Source organism: Phyllobates terribilis, unplaced genomic scaffold (assembly GCF_046119375.1).
Source record: "Phyllobates terribilis strain yellow unplaced genomic scaffold, ASM4611937v1 Scaffold_5__5_contigs__length_657084704, whole genome shotgun sequence".
NCBI lineage: Eukaryota > Metazoa > Chordata > Amphibia > Anura > Dendrobatidae > Phyllobates > Phyllobates terribilis.
This window is the reverse complement of record NW_027362765.1, coordinates 125,234,310-125,251,608: the sequence shown is the minus strand read 5'-3', so window position 1 is coordinate 125,251,608 and position 17,299 is coordinate 125,234,310. Positions and strand designations below refer to the sequence as shown.

Sequence of the window (17,299 nt, the reverse complement as noted above, 5' to 3'; positions counted from 1 at the left end):
ATGTTGATGAAATGTAAAACAAGGTGACAATATCTGCGAAGATGACGTAGGACGCATTATTTTTTTTCTACTTTCCATAGCGTACAGTCTGAACCATCTGTTTTATCTCTATGTTTGGTAGGGTGAAGCTGGTGTATCTGGACAGATGGGACCCGAGGGTCAAGGAGGGAGAGCGGGGTCTCCTGGAGCTCGTGGGATGATGATGACTGGGCCAATGGTATTACCGACCACGACCATAGTCATTTTCTATGGGCACATGAGAACATAGTAGAAATTGCCTTCAGACTTCTACAGTACCTGCATCGTGTGCTGTGATTATTGGCTCCAAACCCTTTTTAGGAGAGTTTGACACTGTGCGCCTCCACCCATATAAGATTAGATCAGTCTCCTTAGATCTACAACCATCTGAGCCCTTAATCAACACTTCATGTATTCTCCTAAAGTGTAAAGGATATGGACACATTAGGGAGAAATTAAAAACTTTAATTTACTTTTTTTTTTTAATGCATGTATTTTTGGCAAAAAACATTTTTGTGGTTGGGTTTCGTAAAAAAAAAAATTGTCATTGTTTTCCTTTTAGATGTTTTAAGTTCTTGTACCGTTTATTCCTAGCTGCAGAAACAGTTAACTGAGAATCTACCAGTCATCTCGTTCTAACTAGATGGTTTATCTATAACTTTATATAACGTCTTCTGAGCTCCTCTCAGCTGATCACAATGTTCAACTTTCGTAAAACCTCTGTCACTCAGCTGCAGTTTGTTTAAAATACCCCCAAACTGTTCTGCCCCCCACCCTCCCTGGGACCAGCACCGAGTTTCCGCTGCTGCTTTTGATATCTGTTATTACCTGCCACACTGATGTCACGTCGACAGCGCTGCAGCCCAAGTTGACAGCATGAGCCGCTCAAAGCTGCTGAGCTTATTGATTGGCTGCAGCGCTGCCATCATCGGGAGCAGTGGCGGAGACTCAGCGCTGTACTTAAGGAGGGCGTGTAAAGAACAGTTTTTTTTTTTTTTGTAAACTGAAGCCGGGAGGGGGTATAAGGGTTTTCTCGTGATCATAATTCAGCAGAGAGGAGCTACAAAGAAGGAAGGTAAAATCTCAGAACAAGCCCAGTGAAGGATTCTCAGTTAACTCATTCTGAAGCCAGCAAATAGACAGTGCAACAGAGATATAATAGAAGGCAAAACTGAATCGCAAAAATTGTTTTTAGCCAAAAATGCATATATTTAAGTAAAAATATGCCTCTAACTTGTTCATATCCCTTAATTTGCTTCTTTGACCATAAACAACTAGTAAGGAGACAGAACATTGCACTCTCAAAGCCAAATCTGATCATAAACTCCCTGATTGGACCATGAAGAAGTGAAGATCTTATAGGACCATCTAGCGAGTAAAGTACAGATAACATGGGGTTTTCATCTACACGTTTAAAGACGTTGTCAAACACTTCAATATTTTTTTCTAGGAATGAATGGTTTTATAACAATAAACAAAGGCATACTCAACTTTCAGCACCCCCACTAGTCCTGCGCAGAAGACTCTGGAGGTCTTTACAGGCTTTGGAAACAATGTCTGCTTCCTTCTGAAAGTACCAGGACCGGTGCAGCAATCAGGTGACTAGAAGAGCTCGTCATCAGAGAAACATCCAATAGCACGCTTCTCTAGTCACCTGACCGCTGCTGCCAGTGACAGGCTACAGCGGTCCTGGTAACTTCCTGAACAGAGCAGGCTTGTCTTTTGGAGCTGCTGGAGACCTCCGAAGCTGCCTGGGCTGGATCCTCCAGGGACTGGAAGGTGAGTGTGCCTCCGTTTTTTATTTAAAAAATATTCATACTTAAAAAAATTATATTAGTATTCGACAACCCCTGTTAAGTTGGTACCAACCCTTGAAACCTTTTGATAATAACCGAATATTATCACAGGCACACCAGTGGGTCCACAAAGTAGTCAATGTCTGATGAGCGTGGCCAGTTCGTAAGTAGTGTATAAGTAGCATGCGGATTCCACCTACACTTGGTATTTTCAGAACATTACATGAAGGTTTCTGATCTTCATACTTGGAAACCACAAAAAGTCAATGTTTAATAGATGCGACCAACCAGGAAGTAGGTAACGGTTACGTAAAGCTTCCATTTACACCTGATCTTTCCACTAAATGATCTGAAGGATCTCAAGACTGTAAAAAATAATGACTAAATTTTATCATAGATAGGTTTATGGGACCACAAAAAAGTCCAGTCTTGTGAGCATGTCACCTGGTAAGGAAGGTGATATTTCCATCTACTATCTTAATGTTTCCATAAGATTATGTGATGGATCCAAACCTCCCAAGAACTAGGACTTAATCTGATCACAAGCTTCCAGAACCAGCAAAAATGTCACTATTATATTAATTACATCCCAATTGTATTTTTGGAAGGGGCCCAATAACTTTGCACTTACAGACATGGAAGCATCATACCGCCCAGTTTTAGTCCTGTATGAAATTGAGTATGGAGGAAGTCTCCAAATTGCGCTTTTCAGTAGGTTCCAGAGCAATTGTCCTAAATCACAAAAAAATTCTGTTTTATTACAGGGCCCTCCAGGTATGAAAGGCGACAAGGGGGACACAGGAAGTCCTGGACTGCAGGTAATGTAGGCCATCTACAGTACACATCTGTCTTCTCACTCTTGGTCCTGTGAAACAAGCATACCTGGGTAATTATAAGAAGATAATATTGGGGATCCTATCACTAAACTCTGTAGAGATATGGGGGTGGGGGAGGCTAGCAGCCATAACTAGGTCCTAGAGCTGACAAGGGACAAAGGGCTCCTCTGCCTACTAAGAGAGACCAGTATTATAAATGCTGCATGGTAGGTCGGGAGCCCTATTCCAGTTTTGCATTGAGACGAAGGAGCTTCCAATTACACCTGTCTTTTATTTTTGATGCTTTTAGGGTTCACCTGGTCCTGAGGGCATTCCAGGAAGAGATGGGACGATGGGACCTAAGGTATGTATGGCTCTTCGAAATTTTGTAATGTGTTTGGATATAAGGCTTGGTATGAGAACCTGTTAATGATGCCGAACATGTGTAATCACAGATCTAGATGTGTGTGACTATATATATGACTTGTGTGTGACTTTAACTATTTTTGGATCTTTGTGATTTGCCATGTTTTTAATTAATGAGCGATATTTCTGACCACTTTTTTAAGAGACTACTAAACTGAGCCTGTGTGTGTACGGAGGGGGGGAGGTGGGAGAGCTGTTGGCCACCTTTAGTTTCCTTATTGCCACTCAATCATTCCAGATACACTGGATGGGGGTAAAATTATACTACAATGCTCCAACTGCTAGGGAAAGAGACAGACTTGGGGCCCACTCCACTCCCGGCCATTTCTGGTCAAATAATTACCGAATTAAGTCCTCTACATCTGATTTTGTATTGCAGGCTATCTTGGCTATAATAAATACATACATGCTTGTTTCAGTAAGGCAGAAAGCAAACATAGATTTAGGGATGTGCAACCTCTCTTGTTATTATTGAAGGAGTGCCACTGCCCCTAATGAATTGGGCAACTGGAGCTTGTGACCCCAATTCCGTGGTTCCTGAGCTTATGGAATACAGCGGAAGAGAATTTGTCTTCTTCATTATGGATTAGGCAAATGGGTATAAAGACATCTATCCGGCATTGACATTTGTGACCTGTGCTATTTGGGGGGCTGTGGCCAACATCCAACCTAATGCTAGTCCATGCAAGAGCATCCATACCCAGTGATCTTCTAGGGTTGGGTTGAAGATAAAAAATTCTCTTGTATCTCTTTTCATTTAACCATAACAATGACACTAAATGCAAAAACTAGACTCATATTCACCAGGGGAAAAGATTCAGTTATCCATCCTAGTCATGTACCTACTGTAAATACTCTTCCAAGATGTAGTGAGTTGTTGGTACCCTCCTGGCACTTGGCATTTGCTTGCCGACTCATGAAAACATGGCAGCCAATATATGTGACGGAACTTTTGCAATGATGATTGTAGTGTACTTTATAGGCCAATATCAGTCCAATATGGTGATTATTTTTTGGTCTCAATGACTGTTTGTCCAAATGATTAGTCATTATTGCTTAAAATGTCTATGGCCAATATTTTTTGCCAACACTGTCTACCATTCTACCCAATTATGGGCTGGAGTTCTGACACAATAGTAGCCATCAAATGTTTAGCAGAAGAAAGCCACATTCAGCAATGAATTTAGAGCCAACTGCTTATGGCTAAGTCTTTTTCTTATGGGTTGGCCATGTGTTTATCACTTTCTCTATCCCATTTCCCAAAGCCACCAGCTGCCTGAATGAACACGGAGAGCGAGAATCCTGCCAAAATAACTTTTTCCAAGCTTCCAGTAGGGTACATGTAGTTTCTTCTTTATAACTTTTTTTCCACGCAGTTTTCTAAATTGTCAACATTTGCAGCGAGCCACGCATCATGGTGACAGCTCATTATGCTTCTGAAACTCTCCAGACAAATGTGACCTTTTAATATACAGTTGGATTTTGCTTACTGCAGAGAACGGCAGCTGGGTTTTCTATAAATCACTTTTTTTTTTTGTAATTTTGATAAAAAATGCTAATAGCCATGAACTTGTCGAGTTGACTCATAGCAAGACAAAGCTTGTACAATACATCATTAACCATATGCTGGTGCCCACGTCTTGTGTGGATTTCATGTGTACTCACACTATATTATTTAGCTGATATTTATCTCCAGGGCATTCGTGGTGTGGAAGGGATATCTGGAATGCCAGGACCACCAGGATCTCGGGTAAGAACCATCGCTTCAGTGTAGATTTTTATACTTTGGTGCTCGATGTTAGAATATTTATGGACAAGATGCCTAAAATGATCTATTACCCTTTCTTAATATCGATTCTCTTACCCCATGACTGCAATTAATTGGTTTCTTTGTGCGAATTGACTTCCCAACTGAAGATGTAGTTATTATCATAAGGTCTGTTTCAGACAACTGAATTACAGCTGTAACCCCCAGACCTGTTCCTAGCTTTAGTGAACCCAAGTAGATTACCAAGGTCATCTAAACTGGGTTATGTAGAACTATATTGTGTGCCGAATTATTAGGCAAGTGAATATTTTCGCCATATCACCATTTTATGCAGATTTTTCAACTCCAAGATGTATAAACTTGACTGCTTATTGGAGGAAGCAGATGTGTATTTGTGTAATGAGGATGGTGTGGCTCAGGATATCAACACTCTTTATCGAGGTTTGCTGAATTATTAGGCTTCTTATTTTCTTTAGGTAAAATGGGTCAAAAAAAAGGTCTAACAGACTCTGAAAAGTCACAAATTGGTAAATTTCCTGAAATTGCTCAGATATTGGGGCATGATCACAGAACCATTAAAAGTTTTGTGGCGAATGGTCAACAGGGCCGCAAAAATGTGTTGAGTAAAAAAGATGTTGTGAAGACCCGGGTTCTTCCGTGGGCGTAATACTACTCAGACAACTCAGGTTGAGGGTAAAACAGTGTGGCAACATTTTATTGAACAACCAAATGGACAATAAACACATAGAACAGTTCCAGAAAATACCCAAGATGAGGCTGACGCGCCCCCTGGGCCGTGGGAGTGCTCGGCAGCCGGGCCTCTGCGTATGCCGGTGGGGGATATCACGGTGGCTGGCCTGGTCCATGACCCAGGGCGGTCAGTAAAAAAAGGGAAATTTATAGGGGATTTGGAAAGTTCGTGACGCCACCTGTGGAATGCGGCAAAAGGGAGCTGCCGCTGCGGAGCAGTCCTCTGGAGCTGGTGTTACGGCAGCAGTGATGGTGTGGCTCTCCACAGGTAGAGCTAGCTCCAGGGCAGCGTGGGGTGTAATGGAGGATGCTGGGGAGAGACGGCAGGACGGTCCTGGAGGAAAGACGGACACTCACACGGGGGTAAACTTCAGTACCTTTACTGGTGATGGTGCAGGCACGGTCCAGGGTACTCCGGGCGAAGGGTGCACTTTTGGACTCTCCCCAGTGAGCTGGTATAGGGCCTCCTGATCCGTGTCTTTTCTCGCTAAGCTTCTGGCCTGCCTGGAACTAAGCCTAGCTTGCTTACTGTCTCTCTCTCCCTTGCACCTGCTGACCTGGTGGTAAGGCCTTCTCTTTGGAGATCACTCTCCCTGGACGCTGGGACCTCCGTGACTCCTAGCCCTGGTACTGTAGTCAGCGTTTGGCAACTCTGGGACCTGTAGTCCTCCAGGGGTTCCGGTAGTCCCTACTGGGTGTAAAGAGTCCCTGTAGGCGCGGACCCGGTGTCCGGTATATATCTCGAGGTGAGCCTGGTATGCTCATCTGCCCCCCTTGCTACTTCTTCCTTCTCCTCTCGCCTTCGGCCCACTCAAGGCCCTCACTAGGCCTTCACACGTGCTGTAGGCCTTGGCTCGCCTAAGCACAGCACTCTCTCAGCTCACTCTGAGCTCTGTTCCTCTCTGTTTCCGACTCTAAACTCCCTACTGCCTGGCTCCATCCTCGCTATATATATATCCCTATCAGGGCTCCCTCTGCTGGTCTGAGGTGGTAGGGTGGAAGTGTGTGAATGTGTGAGGGACTCTTGTGGACAAGTCCATCCATGCACCCTTCTGGGTTCTGTGGCACCAATGCGCAGCAGGGCACCACAGTACAACATTACACAGTCCCACCCTTCCACTGGCCCGCTGGGAATAGATCAGCTGCGAATTTGGAACCTCCAGGGCCAACTACCTGAACCAGTAGCCCCGCTTTTGGTAGGCCCACACAGAGAGGAGGTAGTGGCAAGCTTAGGAAGCTGACAGTCCATTGAGATACCAAGCCAGGAGACCCAAGGGTCCCACCCTGGCTTCTCCGAGCGTCTCCATGGGTTCCAGGCGACTGGAGGGTCCCTCCTGGCAACCCCAAACAACATATTCATTGGGTCTCGTGTGACCTCATTGTTCCAACCTGGTTTCCCCAAATTTATATATGGCTTTTCTGATAGTCAATGGAGCAGATCTGTATCCTTCCAGTCAGGGCCGTGTACCCTTAGGCTGGAATTCTGTAGAATCAAAATCTGTGTTTCTCTGGATGGAGCCATGCAGCAGGATAGAAAACCCTTTTTATATTTACATATGTGGCTAAAGTCATCGGTCGCAGGTCTGTGGGAAAGATGCAGGGCTCTGGTCTCATTGTTTGGTCATTTAATTAATTTGCATAGTTGGTATCACCCTGCTCTTGTAAATAAACAACTATCTGGCTTAGTACAATATGCAGTTAGCATAGTAACAAACATCATTGTTTCCCAACACTCGCTGCCCTTCTTGACTAGCCAAGGAAACACATACATTCAAAAGTCAACACAACCACAATAGTGTATTTCTCTTGGCCTAACAAATCTAGACTTCTGGCTAATTAAGATTAGAAGCTGTATCATCACAGATGTCTATTAACGGCCAAAGATTTGAGGAAAATCAAACGTGAAGCGACCAGGAAGCCATTATACTCCAGTGCTGTCATATTCCAGAACTGCAGCCTCCCTGGAGTTCCCAGAAGTACAAGGTGTTCAGTGCTCAGAGACATGGCCAAGGTAAGGAAGGCTGAAACCCGACCACCACTGAACAAGACACGGAAAGTGAAATGTCAAGACTGGGCCAATTGAAATGTCAAGACTGGATATTTATATAAACCTGCATGTTTACCTACCACTGGTTTTGTCATGTCTCCAGAGAACGCAGAAACACTGCCAGTCCAGGTACTTTAATCTGATATTATTTATGGAAGCTGCTGCATTTGGATTCCAGGCTCTTTCAGTGTTGTGTCTCACACAACCGTATAAGGTGAGTCATTCTACTGATCTTTCATTAAGCTGTTAACCTGGATAAAACCCTATTGCGCTCTTGCATTTTTTAAAGACTGGGCCAAGAAAGATCTGAAGACAGGTTTTATGTACTGATGAGATGAGATGGCTCTTGATGGACCAGATGGATGGGCTAATGGCTGGATCTGGAACAGGCACATACTTCCAATTCTACTCAGACTCAAGCAAGGTGGAGGTGGGGTACTGCTATGTGCTGGTACAACTAAAGATGAGCTAGTTGGACCTTTTTGGGTTGAAGATGGGCTTAAAATGAACTCCCAAACCTACTGCCCCTTTCTTCAAGCAGTTACAGGAAAAAGTCTGCATCCTTCAAGGAAACCATGATTTTTATGCAGTACAATGCTCCATCGCAGCATTGAAGTCTCCACTGCTCGGCTGCCAGTAAAGAACTTACACCGCGTGCAGAATTATTAGGCAAATGCCTATTTTGATCACTTCGATATTTTTTATACATGTTGTCCTACTCCAAGCTGCATAGGCTTGAGAGCCAACTACCAATTAAGTAAATCTGGTGATTTGCATCTCTGTAATGAGGATGGGTGTTGACTAATGACATCAACACCCTATATAAGCTGTGCTTAATTATTAGGCAACTTCCTTTCCTTTGGCAAAATGGGTCAGAAGAGAGATTTGACGGGCTCTGAAAAGTCCAAAATTGTGAGATGTCTTGCAGAGGGATGCAGCAGTCTTGAAATTTCCAAACTTTTGAAGTGTGATCACCGAACAATCAAGCGTTTCATGGCAAATAGCCAACAGGGTCGCAAGAAGCGTGTTGGCCAAAAAAGGCGCAAAATAACTGTCCATGAATTGAGGAAAATCAAGCGTGATGCTGCCAAGATGCCATTCGCCACCAGTTTTGCCATATTTCAGAGTTGCAACGTTACTGGAGTATCAAAAAGCACAAGGTGTGCGATACTCAGGGACATGGCCAAGGTAAGGAAGGCTGAAAAACGACCACCTTTGAACAAGAAACATAAGATAAAACGTCAAGAATGGGCCAAGAAATATCTTAAGACTGATTTTTCAAAGGTTTTATGGACTGATGAAATGAGGGTGACTCTTGATGGGCCAGATGGATGGGCCAGAGGCTGGATCAGTAAAGGGCAGAGAGCTCCACTCCGACTCAGACGCCAGGAAGGTGGAGGTGGGGTACTGGTATGGGCTGGTATCATCAAAGATGAACTTGTGGGACCTTTTCGGGTTGAGGATGGAGTGAAGCTCAACTCCCAGACCTACTGCCAGTTTCTGGAAGACAACTTCTTCAAGCAGTGGTACAGGAAGAAGTCAGTATCGTTCAAGAAAAACATGATTTTCATGCAGGACAATGCTCCATCACATGCATCCAACTACTCCACAGCGTGGCTGGCCAGTAAAGGTCTAAAAAAAGAAAAAATAATGACATGGTTTCCTTGTTCACCTGATCTGAACCCCATAGAGAACCTGTGGTCCATCATAAAATGTGAGATCTACAGGGAGGGAAAACAGTACACCTCTTGGAACAGTGTCTGGGAGGCTGTGGTGGCTGCTGCACGCAATGTTGATTGAAAACAGATCAAGCAACTGACAGAATCTATGGATGGAAGGCGGCTGAGTGTCATCATAAAGAAAGGTGGCTATATTGATCACTATTTTTTTGTTTTTTGTTTTTGCATGTCAGAAATGTTTATTTCTAAATTTTGTGCACTGATATTGGTTTACCTGGTGAAAATAAACAAGTGAGATGGGATTATATTTGGTTTTTATTAAGTTGCCAAATAATTCTGCACAGTAATAGTTACCTGCACAAACAGATACCCTCCTAAGATAGCCAAATCTAAAAAAAAACCCTCCAACTTCCAAAACTATTAAGCTTGGATATTTATGAGTCTTCTTGGTTGATTGAGAACATAGTTGTTGATCAATAATAAAAATAATCCTCTAAAATACAACTTGCCTAATAATTCTGCACACAGTGTAAAGATGAAAGAATAATGACATGGCGTCTTTCTCAACTGACCTAGATGCTGTTCAGAACTTGTGGGCTCTTCTTAAATGAGAAATTTAAAGTAAAGGAAAACAGTCACCTCTCTGATCAGTGTCTGGGAAGCTGTGGTCGGTGCTGGCCAAAAAGTTAATCGTCATCACCAGATTAAGAAACTGACTGACTCCATGGATGGAAAGCTTTATAACTGTTATTGAACAGAAGGGGGGCTACATTGGTCCTGATATTATTTTTGAAATGTCAAAAATGTATTTTTGTACATTGAGTTGTTTGGCTATTATTCTCACTTTAACAGATGGAAATAAACAACTGAGATGAGAAAATTGATGTTTTCCACTTAGTTGCCCGATAATTCTGCACACTAATAGTTTCCTGATAATTCTGCACACATAGATATACTCCTAAGAAAGACAAAACCGCACTTTTACTTTCTTAACCCCTTTATGAACGGAGCATTTTCTGTTTTTGCGTTTTCATTTTTTGCTCCCCTTCTTCCCAGAGCCATAGCCTTTTTATTTTTCTGTCAATATGGCCATGTGAGGGCTTATTTTTTGCGGGACAAGTTGTACTTTTAAACGCCATCACTGGTTTTTCCAATATCATAAACTGGAATACGGGGAAAAAAAATCCAAGTGGGGTGAAATTGCAAAAAAAATGCAATTTCACGGTTGTTTTTTTTTTTTTTTTAACACGTTCACTGAATGCTAAAACTGACCTGCCATTATTATTCTCCAGGTCATTACGAGTTCGTTGACACCAAACATGTATGGCTGTGTGCCCATGATTCGTTTTTTAAGCATTTCTGCAGCGGCAATAACGCTGCAGAAACGCTTAAAAAACGCTTGGTAGAATGTCTGCCATGTTCCCCAACGATAATCCGCATGTGCTGTGTACATGCTGCGGACATTTCCGCTGCGGAAAAAAACGCAGCACTATCAATTATTTTGCGGAAGCGCTGCGTTTTCGCCGCCATTGACTTGCATTGAAACGCATGGAATCTGCATCACTGGATCTGTACATGCGGAATCCATGCGTTTCAATGTACGGATGGTACCCAGGTCTAGAGGACAGGAGATTCTCCTCCAGACCCGGGTACCATAGAACCTGTAAAAAAAAGAATAAAATAAAAAATACCATACTTACAGGGAGTTTGTATGTTCTCCCTGTGTTTGCGTGGGTTTCCTCCGGGTTCTCCGGTTTCCTCCCACACTCCAAAGACATACTGATAGGGAATCTAGATTGTGAGCCCCGATGGGGACAGCGACAATAATGTATGTAAAGCGCTGCGGAATATGTTAGCGCTATATAAAAATAAAGATTATTATTATTATTACCTTCTGATAGCCTCCGGTCTCATTGTCTTGGCTTGCCAGCAGCTCGCGGTGGACTGAAGGACCTGCGCTGACCTCATTTAGTCATGTGACGGCAGGTCCTTCAGTGTAGTGTACCGCACGCTGCCGGCAAGCCAGGACGGATCGAAGCAAGACTGCGGGGGCCATCGGAAGGTAAGTATAGATTTATTTTTTTATTTTTTACCATTCTTTACGGTCACACTATATAAATCTATGCCGGTTGCATGGATTTATATAGTGTGACCAAGTTGTCAAGCACTTTCCAAGTGATGCTAAAATCTCTTGGAAAGCGCTTGTAAACCCGCATGCCGAAATGCATGTGAAGAACGCTTCACATCCGCATGTCCCTGGCAGGAAAACGCATGTACAATCCACATGCGTTTTTTTCTGCCAGGGAGCTGCTGCAACGCTCAGGAAAAAAATCCGGAGTATTTCTGCATCATGGGCACATAGCCTAAAGGTTCTTTTTTATTTAAGTGGTGAAAAAAAATTCCAAAGTTTGCGAAAAAAAAAAATTAGAAAAATGGCCCCATTTTCTAAGACCCGTAGCGTCTCCATTTTTCGGGATCTGGTGCCAAGTGAGGGCTTATTTTTTGCGTATCAAGCTGATGTTTTTATTGATATTATTTTTGGGTAGATCCGATGTTTTGATTGCCCATCATTGCATTTTATTTCAATTTTGTGACTACCAAAAAAAACGTAATTCTGGCGTTTACAATTTTTTCCTCGTTACGCCGTTTACCAATCGGATTCATTTTTTTTTTATATTAATAGATCGGGCGAATCTGAACGTGGTAATACCAAATATGTGTATGTAGTTTTTTTTTAATCATTTTATTTTGAATGGGGCGAAAGGGGGGTGATTTAAACGTTTATATTTTTTTCATATTTTTAAAAATATTTTTTCTCCACTTTCTGCACGTTTCAATAGTCTCCATAGGAGACTAGAAGCTGCAGTTATCTGATCGGCTCTGCTGCAGAGGCGATGAGCACATCACTCCCGTGTGCATGATTTGCGACTGTTTGACAGCTTTAATCCATGTAAGGAAGGCGAAAGAAACAAGCATTCCTCACATGTATTAAAGCTGTCAAACAGTCGCAAATCATGCACACGGGAGCGATTCAACAAATATCACCGAGTACGCTGAAGATACTCGGTACTCGTCCGAGCATACTCACCAAAAGGGTTAACCGAACATACTCGCTCATCACTATTTATGACTACTGATTTTTTCAATACTTTAATAAAATTGCAACTGGATTTCTGCCACTCCATCTCATCTAGCTTCTTCAAGGGTCAGGAGATCCCATTCTGTTAGTATGTGAGATGGCCACACAGTGCCCCATTAGTACTTACCCAGCCCTGCTCTCACACTCTGTAGCATGGAAAATACACATTTGATGCCACAGGCAAGTATGGTATGTCTGTGATCAAATGGTTAGGAGCCACATAGGATGGCATAGTGTGCGGTATGTGGTCCCTGTGATGAATCTTGTGCTCCCATGATATATAGGATATACAGTACATTTTTGTATGCAGAGCAGATTATAGATATATGAAGACCTAGGGATAAAAGGGAAATGATAAAGTATCTACTGAATCTAGTCTTGATACTTTTGGTGGTATATTTTTTCACTTTAATGCTTTTATTTTTGGCAAAAAACACATATTTGCATTGGCATTTAATTAAAACTTCTAGTCCATTTGGCTTCTACAGCCTCTATGTATCATAGTACATAACTGACTACAGAATGAATCCTTCTACTGTCTGCTACTGTATGTACGTTTATACTTAGAGGCTGTAGAAGCCAAATGACCAAAAAAATAGGGGAAAAAACAATTGCAAAGATAAACAGTAGCAAGTAATTAAAAAATGTCCCCAAAGGTATCCTTGAAAAATCTACCCGATGTGTACCAGTGATGAAAGGTTCACGTGCAATGTGCACAGAGACTAAGTTGAGTTTTGTGAACCTACATTTAGGAAACCAGGTAGGATTGACTCTTTGGGCTAGTGCCCACTTGGTAGTCTTCAGACTAAATTCTGTTATAATGTGGTTCATTCATAGTTGACAATTTTTGACTTCTTAAACAAGATCTAGACTCGAACCGAATGCCTATTTGTCATTGTGGCAACAAGCCTTCTATATAGGGCAGATTTTATTTATAGCATTCCTCTAATACATAGCCAGAGACCAGGGAAGCGAGGTCGGGAAAATACTAAGTTAGACATCTGAAATTGGTCTCATTATATATAATATATTACAGACATTTAGAGCTAGAACACCAGCACATCCAGATAAGTCAGAAATAAGTACATTGAGATATATTGGTGCTGTACCAGGGAAGATGACTAAAATTAATGACTTTTTTACCCACAGTCGCTTCCTTATTATTTGGAGGGGAAATCTGTGAGATAATCATCATTTGAGGTCTTTCCCCGCTCTGTGGACTCTGTAGAAACTTCATCAAGGTTGTCCTGGAATAGAAAAACATGGCCTTTTTTTTAAATTAATTTTTCAAAAGAGATTCCATAGTTCAGTCCACAGGTTGTGTGTGGTATTGCAGCTCGGCTCCATTCCCTTCAGTGCAGCTGTGCTGTTATAGTAGTCAGTACCCATGGTCAGGAGTGGCACTGTTTCATGGAGAAATATCTATTTCTTATCCTATTGAACCCTTTTAGTAAGTGATGCCTGGAGTGATAGGCAGAGGTTCTTTTTTGTCTCTTGGGATAGTTTTTTGCATTGGGATAGGGAAAAAAATGATGGTACAGGGGTTGCCCAGATGAAAAAAAAATGTAGTTAAAGGTGCTTATATTAGTAAATTAAATTACCGGAGCTTATTACAATGAATACAATACAGAAAAAAGTACAATGAGTGTCAGTATTACTATTCTGATGAGAGCTCCGGTCATCAGAGCAGTTATACCGCCACTCATTGCGCATTTTTTCTAGAGTAATAAGCTCCTAAAGTCATATAATCTGGCCAAGATGTCACGGTTTGGGATTCCTGAACAATAAACAGAACAACTATACCATGCAATTTGAAAAAGATTACTGAGTTCTTCTTTGGTTCTGGTGATGGGTTTCTACTGGCGCTGGTTACGGACTTCTACTGGCACTGCTCACAGACTTCTACTGGCGCTGGGCACGGATCTTCCTCACAGCTCAGGCCTTCTCCGGCATCTGACCACTCTCGGACCCTTCTGTGACTATGGTGACTGTAATTCCACCTAACAGCCGCACGACCTGTCCTGGTACAGGTACTGTCAACAACTGCCTCTTCTTGGCCTGGCCTTTTATAATTAATAACTGCGACACAGGTGTCACCTGACCTGGTGTTGTCTTTAAACTCTTCCTGTGGGAACATGGGTTCCCACTATTAAGTTCCTATTACTGTAATTCTTTCTTTACTTTCACTTTTGCCTTTGACCAGCAGATGGCGGTGTTTGCTTGCAATCACTCAGCTAGGCATCAACTTCATTTGTACTCCTCTTCTCTATTGTCTACTTCCTTACACACTGTTCACACTGAACATCCTGCAGCTTCCCCACGTTACACTGCAGTTCCAACTCACAGACTGCTCAGCTTTCCTAGCTGACCTGTGCAGTCTCCACTCATAGAGAGACTCTGACTTATCGCTATCCCAGCTACAACTCACATTTTGGCTGGTCACTCACCAGCTTCAACACATTCCACTCTGCTCAACATCTAGCAGACTGACACCTTCCAGTTGAACACATGCACTGATAATTAGTCAAAGCTAGCCAGGTGCATCTACTTAAGACCTACAGTGTTAGGATTTAACCCTAGCCTACCTGGCGTTTCTAGAAATGGAGTAGAAGGGGTAGGACCCTACTTGAGCACCATACCTAAGGACTGCTGTGCCGTGTTCCCACACATTAGTAAATGTTGAATAATTTACTAATGTAGTCACATGAAACTACATCTTTTCTTTAGTTGGAAACCCCCCTTTAAGTGATGTAGTATATATAGAAATATATATGTTGTAGGTGTCAAATGTGTAGTGAACAAGATCCAAAGATTCAAACAAGGTTTAAGTCAGCTCACCCACTATACAGTCCGATGCCAGGAACCAGTTGTGCTCCAGGAAACATTGAAAGAACATGGTGTTCAAGCATCAGAATTAAATAAAAAATCCAAGTTTATTGTAGAAAAAATATTAATAAAATCATCACGAGTCAACAACCTTCCAAAATGTATAATCAGCAAACGCGTTTCAGACCTGCGTGGCAATGATTAAAGACCCAGGTCTGAAACGCGTTTGCAGATCCAAAGATTGTCACAAAACCCCTTAGACCTTGCTTTCTATCCACTGAGTTGTTAGGCTGTTAGGCAGAGACCAGACTTCGTGATTTCAGACATATTTGTGGCCACCTGGAAAAAGGAACCCAGTGCAACTTGATGCGTCTCCCAAAGAGTTCAGTGTTTTGTAGTGAGACTGAGTTGGAGCTTGTGCATTGGGTCCCTCATTTCCTTAGATACAGGTGAGATTTTATGCTTACCTTGCTTATATGAGTTACTTGTGGTAATTTAAGTCATCTGTACCCCTCCCCCCATCAACAAGGCTCAGCATTGGTGGGGTTATCACTATAAACCAACCAGATTCACTTAAATTTCAGCTTTTAATGTGACTTTGAATACTATAAGTTGTACTTGTAAAATTACTTTTGCTGTTAGTTAGGCAGCTATGGGCAACTCAACATCAAGCAGAACAATTGCATTACCTGTCCGTATCCTATACAACACCTTCAAAGCAATCCTTCAAGGCCTGGATTGTACAGAGCAGTAGTCATGCTGATCTTACTACCCAAAAAATAATTATGGGAAGATGAAGCAGCAATGGGATATGATTCTAAAACGGCTTCTATGGAAGGCTGGCCTGCGGTATCACATCTATAAAACCTCCATGATCGGTCATAGAAACACAGAATACTGATGGCAGCAAAACAACACCTGGTCCATGTAGTCCACCCAATTTACTTTTTATTTTGACAGATACATACTTACATTGAATTACTTAACATTTTCCAACCACATCTGCGTGAAGTTGGTTCCAAGCATCTACTACTCTTTGAATTATGTGATATTTTTTGGCTTTGCTTCTGTTTTTCCCCCAACTTATTTCAGAGTGTGTCTTCTTCTTTTTGTGTTTAGTTTCTTATTAATTTCTTTAGCCTCAATAGCATAACCGTAAGTCATGGAATGGCATAGTGTTACGTTATTGGGATCGCACGGGCACAGTAGTGGTGCCAGTACAATCACCACTGGAGCCCAGGCTCCTGCTATACGAACAAAAATCAGGTTAACTCTGACCGTGGCCATTCAAGCCTTTAGATGCCACAGTTAACAGTGTCAGCAGTCATCTAAGTGGTCTGACAGAGGCAGAGTTCACCCTCTGTCATCTATAGGTAGTGTGAAGAATATTCAAGACAATCCCATGACCATCACTGTGCACTACGTGGCAGGTTTTATGGAGATCTCCATGTACAGTGTAATTCGACACTGCAGGCCCTGAGTGACAAAATCCCCCACCAGCAGCTGTGCTGCTGCTGCAGCCCGGCCTTGTGTCCCTTTGTTTAAGAAACTATAACTCAACACCAAGTTATGGGAATACGATATCTCTCAGAGATAAACCAACCCGATTTTTGGGAACCTGGGATAATAGGTAATATCACCCTAGCTGTCAGCATACTCCAGCGCCTACGGATGAGGAGATACCCGACACAGCCTTGCAGGGGCCCCTAGGACCCCGGTGTTTGGTATCCATGCGTAGCAGGGGCCCGGCGGCATCCGATGACACTAGAACCGGCTCCCTAAGACCGTCCTGTAAGGACGTATGGCCCATTTTAGTTTTGGGAGTTTCTTAGCTAAGAGAGACCAGGGGAGGAAATGTGGGTGCAGCAGGAGGCAGGATTGGGAGTAATCCAGAGGGGTTAAGAACGCCAGGAGCCCTGGCCCCATCGTCCTGGGGAGGTTGTGACATCAAGTCATGTGGCAAAAGTCCTGCAACAACAAAGAGAAGGCCACAAACCTCCCATGTGGCAGCCCTTCCCCCGAAAGCCAGACCTTT

The 17,299-nt window shown here is 42.7% G+C and overlaps 1 protein-coding gene across 3 annotated transcripts in view; it reads left to right on the top strand.

The window, feature by feature from the left end:
• The window catches only part of COL20A1 (collagen type XX alpha 1 chain), a 162,247-nt gene that overhangs the window by 105,327 nt on the left and 39,621 nt on the right, over positions 1-17,299 (top strand). For 2 of the 3 annotated variants that reach the window (XM_073682937.1, XM_073682934.1), the window contains 4 exons: positions 122-217; positions 2,579-2,632; positions 2,940-2,993; positions 4,752-4,805. In XM_073682937.1, the coding sequence (XP_073539038.1) occupies positions 122-217; positions 2,579-2,632; positions 2,940-2,993; positions 4,752-4,805 (258 nt within the window). The remainder of the gene's footprint in view (positions 1-121; positions 218-2,578; positions 2,633-2,939; positions 2,994-4,751; positions 4,806-17,299) is intronic. The other variant, XM_073682936.1, reaches the window with a different exon arrangement.